Source organism: Neophocaena asiaeorientalis, unplaced genomic scaffold (genome assembly GCF_003031525.2).
Source record: "Neophocaena asiaeorientalis asiaeorientalis breed wild unplaced genomic scaffold, Neophocaena_asiaeorientalis_V1.1 scaffold179, whole genome shotgun sequence".
In the NCBI taxonomy this organism is placed as follows: Eukaryota; Metazoa; Chordata; class Mammalia; order Artiodactyla; family Phocoenidae; genus Neophocaena; species Neophocaena asiaeorientalis.
In genome coordinates this window covers 44,327-52,619 of record NW_020172775.1, presented here as the reverse complement: position 1 = coordinate 52,619, position 8,293 = coordinate 44,327, and the positions used below count along the sequence as shown (strand labels likewise).

The 8,293-nt window shown below is 40.4% G+C and overlaps 1 protein-coding gene across 1 annotated transcript in view; it reads left to right on the top strand.

Moving 5' to 3' along the window:
* Positions 1–6,323, top strand: part of CUNH19orf18 (chromosome unknown C19orf18 homolog) — a 9,207-nt gene extending 2,884 nt beyond the window's left edge. The window contains exons 4-7 of the mRNA XM_024740912.1: positions 1,282–1,371; positions 1,794–1,896; positions 4,928–5,094; positions 6,076–6,323. Of these exons, the coding sequence (XP_024596680.1) occupies positions 1,282–1,371; positions 1,794–1,896; positions 4,928–5,094; positions 6,076–6,194 (479 nt within the window). The 3' untranslated portion in view covers positions 6,195–6,323. The remainder of the gene's footprint in view (positions 1–1,281; positions 1,372–1,793; positions 1,897–4,927; positions 5,095–6,075) is intronic.
* Positions 6,324–8,293: the final 1,970 nt, after the last annotated feature.

Genomic DNA, 8,293 nt, shown 5'->3' with positions numbered 1-8,293 from the left:
ACAGGGAAAAAAAATCCCCCAAGCCAAGGGGTGGGGAAAAAAAAAAAAAAAAAAAAAAGAAAGAAAGCAAGCTACTCCATTTCCTTAGTTCATTTACCCTCCCCTTTTTCTTGGTGACTTTCACGTCTATTTTTCTCATCCCACAAATACTCCCAACATATCTACCCCAGGCTCGCTCTTAGGGGATGACCTTGTTTCCTCCATCACTGACAAAACACAAGCACTTGACAGAGTGTCTGCATCCCCTGATCCAGCACAGTTGTACCTTCTCATTTTTCCTCCTGTCTAGGCCAAGGCTGACCCCTCACCTGTGCACCAGCTAACATCCCCTCAGGCCAACTGGGGACACCCCAGGCAATTCTCTCTCCCTTTCCAGGAACATCACAGTATTTAAAAGTATCATCCCCGTTCTTATATGAACATGCTGTCGGTTTTCCCATATTAAAAAACAAAACTCGTCTCTTGATCCCTCAGCCCCCTCTGGGAGCTGCCCCCATTTCTCTTCCCTCCATGACAGCAAAACTCTTCAGGAAGTTTCCAAAACTTGTTCTCTCCAATTCCTTTCCCCCTGTTTTCTCTCATACCTGTTTCACTCATGCATGTCGATAACATCTCCTTTGACTAGGTCTCCAATGACCTTCCCATTGCCAATTCCAGCAACCAATTTTCAGGAGTCATTGTATTGAAACCGACTGTAACCCATACCCCCCCACCCCTAATATTCATTAAGAAAATCTGAAAACACAGAAAAGTTGAGAGAATCATAGAATGAACATCTGTGTAAACCACACCTAAGGTCTACAATTAAGCGTTTAATCTGCAAGCATTTTTACAGTCCAGGTTCTTTTTGTCATGTCAGGCTGACTTCACATTGAGGTATGAATCTCAAAGTATTTCTCAGCTCAGTCATTGAACCAGTGAAGGGACAGAAAGTGAGGGAAGGCCACGTTTGCAACAAGGAGTAGGCACTTCAATTTGTCAGATTTTTACAAGTGGGTTTTTTTTTTGTTTTTTAAAAAATATTTATTTATTTTATCTGTGCTGTGTCTTAGTTGCGGCACGTGGGATCTTAGTTGTGGCATGCAAACTCTTTAGCTGCAGCATTCGGGATCTATTTCCCTGACCAGGGATTGAACCTGGGCCCCCTGCATTGCGAGCGTGGAGTCTTACCTACTGGACCACCGGGGAAGTCCCTACAAGTGGTTGAGTAATGTACTTAGTCAATTGCTCTTTTGTTCAGTTTGTACCAACAATAGCTCTGTTTATTTATTTGTATTTCAGATAATGGGAGAAGTGGTACACCTGAGTCTACAAAAAGCATCCAAGGTTTTGTAGCACATTCAGTGGGCCTAAATACCAACCCCAATACAGGTTTGCCAAATTAGATTCTGAATTGTCCTACAATATTCCTTTTGTAACAGCACTACACAACCTAAGACCATCTGGGCAACACTTGAGTTGCAAAACTAAGGCCACTCTCCTTTCAGCTACATCAATGGCCGGTTCTGCTGTACTGAGTCAGGGATCCAGTCTCATAAGAGAGGGCTTTGACCAAAGACAGGAAGCAGATGGAAAAAGGAATCAGAGATTGGGTGGGAATTCAAATTATATTTGTCCACACAGGCTGTACAATCTAACCTCTGTGGTTTTTTTTTTTTTTAGTTAAGAATACTATTTTTAAGGTTATTTCTGATTTTGTCTCCCATTCTGCCAAAACAATATGATTAACAATTATATTAACTGATAGTCACACCTAAAATGAGATTTTATGAGAACTTTTTTTCCACTTTTAGCACTGATTCCTCATAGACCTGCTATTGTTCAAGTAATTACAATTGTGTGTATAGCCTTCAGTATTGCCCTGATATGTGGGATCACCATTTCCTACATGATATAGTAAGTCTATGGTACATAACTTTTACCATCCTTAAGTAAGACATAACAAGTTAACTAGGTTATTATTTTGTGATAGTAATGATGATGATGGTGATAATTCTTATAATCCTTAAGTTATTAGGGTCATTATACATTTTCAGACACTGTTTTTCAGAATATGGGCTATATTCATGTTGGGTCATGATATAAATGAAAAAATTTAAAAGAAACTGGATAAAAAGAATTTTTTAAGTAAAAATAGAAATTAATTTTTTAAAAAGCAAGCAAAGAAACAGGACAGAATACAATTTAGTAGAATAGAAAGTATTAAAGTAAATGTTGGGCTTCCCTGGTGGCTCACTGGTTAAGAATCCGCCTGCCAATGCAGGGGACACGGGTTCCAGCCCCGATCCGGGAAGATCCCACATGCCACAGAGCAACTAAACCCGTGTACCACAACTACTGAGCCTGCGCTCTAGAGCCAGTGAGCCACAACTACGGAGCCCACGCACCACAACTACTGAAGCCTGTGCACCTAGAGCCCGTGCTCTGCAACAAGAGAAGCCACCACAGTGAGAAAGCCCGTGCACCGCAACGAAGAGTATCCCCCCCTCACCCCAACTAGAGAAAGCCCACGCAGCAACGAAGAGCCAAAGTAGTCAACAACAACAACAAAAAGTAAATGCTGATTTCCAACCTTTTCAGACTCAAGATTGTGAGGTAAATCTTATCTCTTACTGTGGATCATGGTCAAAAATGTTTGAAAGCCACAGTCAGAGATGCCGTCATCCTCCCAAAATGTGGCTTTCTAGAGTGAACTTGATACTTTGGAGGGACTCTTAATAGTGCAAAGCAGAAAAGAGTGACCACTCTCTCTTTCACTAGAAACTTATTATCAATGCAATAGTAGGGGTAATAGTAGCATTTAGGGAAGACACTTCATCTTGTTCGCACAAATAAAGCTTGTGGTCAAGCTCAGGTTATGTGATCATTTTGAAATTAGTGTCAGACGAAAGCGAGCCGCACCGTGACATCATGCTACTCTGGTCAGGAACAACACATTGATTCCTATTCTAGGATTTAGTTCCAGGACTCCATTATATCCCATCAGAAACAGCTTGAGGAACTACTGAATTATTTACTCTATCAGAATTAAGTGTGTACATGGGAAATGTATTGCCATGTACGGGATATTTTTTAAGGTAGCCGTTTTAGGACCACTTGGAGTATGTCAAATGAAGGCAAAATTAAAGGTAAAATTGAAGAAATTTTGCTAAGGAGAGAGTGTCCCCAGTATTTGGTGGTGGGTTATCTATGACTCAATTTATGTAACTAGAATTTCAGTTTATTTCATTACTCTAGACAAAGATGTTAACATATGAAGATTTCTAAAGTAACTCACTACAACGTATCCTCCTGGAATTTCAGTGTCCAATTAAATTACTGAGCTAATGTCAACATTTACAGCTTTTACATTTGTGTTGCCCCCAGTGGCATTTTAGAACCTGAGGCAAAAGGAAAAATGTGTGCCCCAAAGTACATGTTTTTACATAAGTCTTAGTGGTTAATTTTTTCCAGAAGTAGATTTTTGAAAATATATTGGTGAGTTTGATTTCACTTAAACCAGGAAAGTAAAGTTATAATAAATTTTGTTTCTGGTAAAGATAAAGTATTTAAACTTAAAATAATGCTGTGAGTTATGATACAGCACTTTTCAATTTTTAAAATATATTTCAACTACTTTAATGTTTTGGAAAAGAAGAACCGTAAAATAATACATAAGGACATGTATATAGGGACTCACATTTTCCCTTTTGACTCAGTCTCCCATATCGTTCATCACAGCACTAATGGATCCTGTCTTTAAAATTTTGATATTTTGTTTATCATGGATTTTTCCTATTCATTTCTTTTTCTCTTTTTTTTTTTGGCCATACCATAAGGTTTGCAGGATCTTAATTCCCCGACCAGGGATTGAACCTGGGCCCTAGGCAGTGGAAGCACTGAGTCCTAACCACTGGACCGCCAGGGAATCCCCTCATTTCAATTTTTTACAATATTAAGTCAAAATATTTATCCCCATTACTGAGTTTTTTGGCACCCCCGTAAACTGTGCACCTAAAGCGAGCACCTCACTCTCCTCACCCAAAATCTGGTCCTGTTCCAGCTTCCTGATTATCTGTAACAGTGTTTACAATCAGGCCATTTCTTCCTGCTACAGAGCATGATTCTGGAATGTTCCCCCTACACCCCTTCCTCCATCACAGCCCCTTAGAACACAAATAAGCTAACCCTAAAATGGTTTGTTATTATATGAGTCAAACACAATTAGGAAGGTAAGTATGTTAGGAAAAAGTAGAACACTCTATTACCCATTTTCACTTCACACAGAAATACCTGTTCAATGATCCACTTCCAAGTTTGGGCCTAGGGTGGGGTGAGCGAGGCACTCACCTCAGATGCAAAACTTAAGGGGGTTCAGTAGTCAAGAAACTCAGTAGTCAAGAAAAATAATAATTTATTGCAATATTTTTAAGTCTAAATTAATGCCCTCAAAAATCCATGATGAACAAAATATCAACATTTTAAATACATGATCAGTGATGATGTCGGGCCAAAGCATATTGGAGACTAAGTGAAAGGAAAAATCAGCGGTACCTATATTTAAAATGTTGACATTGTGTTCCTCATGGATTTCTTGGCATTAACTTTTCTTTTGTAAAATATTGCATTAAGATGTTATTGAACTTGATCATGGAAGTTTGTGCCCAGCCCGAGTGCCCCATTCCTGTCACCTGGCTCCAAATCACTCGCCCCTTTTCTGCGTGTCAGCCCCAATCTGAGTTCTATAACTCTATAGAACTATAGAATTCTATAATTCTAATTATATTTCTATAATTAATTATAGTTCCATAATTATTTGGGTTTAAGTCTATTTCTGCTTCCTCCCCCATGTACTAGTGACCCCTTTGCCGTCAGAAAGTCACAAGATTAAGACAGGATGATTTAGTGGGAAAATTGTGCTTTTAAATTTACCTATTTTGTCCTCCAGTCGACTGGTACAGGCTGAGGAAAAACAACAACTTGCATCACTCTATAAAAATGTCAAGATACCATTATTAGGAGATGAAGAGGAGGGCTCTGAGGATGAGGGCCAGGATGAGTCCACGCATCTCCTTCCAGAGAGTGAGAAGGAACTGGAAAAGTTCATTCATTCAGGTAGAAGGTCAACCAGCTTATCTTGTCGGATCCAAAATCCAAGGGAAGCTGAGCTGACAATGATGGTTGGGTTTTCCATGGCAAAGCTAATGAATATTTACAGCCACACACGCAGGAATGAGCCATTCGCATCAAATTACACAGAGAGGCAAACAGCTGTGTGGTTGTTTGATTCCTTTTGCAAGGCAATTCCAAGGACTGAAAAGAGAGTTCAGGAAACAAGACTTTTCCTGGACTCAACATTTCCCTTAGACATACTTATCCATGTCGTGTTGTTGCCGAGTTTTGACCACAGACAGGCAGATGCCCTCCTGCACTGTCTGCCTCAGTTTGATGTGGAAATGGGATGCAGGCCCGCCAAACAGAGGTTAATACCCCCAGGTCAGAGACGCCCCAGTGAGAATTGCCCACTACCCCTGCAAATCCTTGTGAGGATAGAACAACATATATGCTCACAGAAACCTAATTTTGTAGAAGTTCTGAGATTCTTCAGTACTTGCTTAAAAAAAATTTCTAGAGCAAAACGATGTAGATTGCAGTGTCTGATTCAATACTGTTAAGCATGCACTGCATGGATCTCCTCTCTAACCACCCCAGAGACAGTCAGAGAGAGGCTGAGAGGCCAAGAGTAGAAGAGATAATTGATGCTTACTGAGGCAGACCGCACTTGTACTCTTAGAAAATATTTTTTAATGTCTTTTCATTGCATTGAATTATAGCTTTTCTAAATGTTTAAAAATTGTAGTATAGTTTATTTACAATATTATACATGTTTAAAACTGGATATTTATAAAGCTTGAATACAGAAAGTGGGAAAATCATTTCGAAATGCAATTTTCACCATCCTTATCAGACAAATAACATTCATGAAAGCCTGAAAATTCCATTGTTTGTTCCTTTATTTTTCCATATATTTCCTCACTTCTTTTGTCTCTAATTCCTGATTTATTAGTATCTAAATAATGTTATGTCTACTTTTAGTCATTAGATCAAAAAGAAGAAAACATATGGAAAAGAAGAGATTGAACACAGAGCAAAAGTTGGTAAAGGAAGTGGAAATAAGGGATGCTATACATACCGCAAATCCGGGGCGTCCGTGAAAAGAAATGAAAGAGAGGCAGGACATGCTAGCCAGTGTGGAGGAAACAGTGACAGATGACAGAATGTACGCATGACTTGCTCCTGGAGAACCTTGTGCAAGAGCACTTTAAAGGAAGAACACCAGACGTAAAAACAGGAAATAAACTCATATGATATAGCAACCTTGCTTCCTAGTTCTTAGAGTTTGTGAATAAATACAACGTAATTGGAAAAGGAAAAAATCCAACTTCGTGAGTGTGAAAGAGAAATTGTCAGGATTTTCTTTTCTCACTCCTAACCAGTAGTTTCTTCGGGTAAGTCTCTCAGACCAGGGGAGGAAACCACTTTCATGAAACAAAGCTTCCCCAGTGACATTATCTGTTAATTCCAGTAGCTCGCTTCCATTTTACGTATAACAAGACTGAGAATGTCAAAATGAATATGACAGCAGACAGTAACCTTTGTTTTTAGGGATCTGGGACCTGGTGCAGGAAATAGGTCTGCAGGCAAAGAGCTATAAAGCATTGCCAGATGTACTGAGTGCTGTAAATTGGGAGTCACCGAGAGCTGTGGAAACACAAAAGGGGCAGGATTTAATCTGAGCGGTGCTATTGGTGTGGAAAACAGTCTGATGGTTCCTCGAAAAGGTAAACATAGAGTCACTACCTGACCCGGCAATTCCACTCCTGGGTATATATCCAAAAGAATTGAAAATATATGTACCTGCGTACAAGAGAAACCCTCACACAAATGTTCATAGCAGCATTATTCATAAGAGCAAAAAGGTGGAAACACCGCATATGTCCATCAACCGATAAACAAATTAACAAGATGTGGTCTCTCCATAGAGTGGGATGTTATTAAGCAAGGAGAAAGATAGAAGTACTGGCACATGGTACAACATAGATGATCCTTGAAAACATTATGCTAAGTAAAAGCGGTTAGACACAAAAGGTCCACACGTCGTATGATTCCATTTATACAAAATACCTACAATAGGCAAATCCATAGAGGGTCAAAGTAGATAAGTGGTTCTAGGTGCCGGAGGAGGGGAGAAAAGGGAAAGATGGTTGGTGGGTAGGAGGATTCTCTTGGGGGCAATGAAAATGTTGAAAAAAAAGATCAGTGTAACTTGAGGAGGCTGGTACCGAACCCAAGTTCAGCTGCTCACCACTCAAATGACCAATACTCAAGAGACAAGTGTTATACTTGATTTACAACATTGTTTTAATTCCTGCTGTACAGCAAAGTGACTCAGTTATACATATATATATACACTCTTTTTCTCTCTTTCTTTTTTTTTTGGCCGCACCTTGCAGGATCTTAGTTTGCCGACCATGGATTGAACCTGGGCTACCGCAGCAAAAGCGCTGAATCCTAACCACTGGACCGCCAGGGAAATCCCTGGACTGCTTTTTATCAAGTATCAAGCACGTGAGAAGAGCATGAATCTTCTCAGGCAGATGTGTCTTAGCAAGAATCACTGAGGCAGGCAGAGTTCTAAGATGGCCCCAAGACTCCTGCCCTCTGGTGTACACAGCTGTGTAGTTCCCTTCTCTTGAGTGTGGGTCTTTGAATATGACGGATGTCACTCTTGTGATTATGCAAAAGTGATGGGATTGTTGCTCTCTTAATTGTTACATTAAGCCACCTGTCCAAGTCTTCAGGGACTGGCTCCATGCAGGGAAAGACATTTACTAATCAACCCAGTGTGAAGGCTTCAGGCTTTCTCAGTTTTTTTCCAGACATGCATCTTCCCTGGTGTGTGTGTGTGTGTGTGTTTCACCAGTTCTACCATATACAGTATGCTGCATTTATTTTTATTTTTTTAAAGTAGGATTAAAAGCCTTTTAGTATTTTTTTTTAATTAATTAATTTTTGGCTGCATTGGGTCTTCGCTGCTGCGTGCGGGCCCTCTCCAGTTGAGGCTAGCCTGGGCCTTTCACTGCGGTGGCCTCTCCCTGCTGCGGAGCATCGGTTCCAGGCACATGGGCCCAGCATTTGTGGTTCACAGGCTCCAGAGCACAGGCTCAGTAGCTGTGACACTTGGGCCCAGCTGCTCTGAGGCATGTGGGATCCTCCCGGACCCGTGTCCCCTGCATTGGCAGGTGGACTCCCA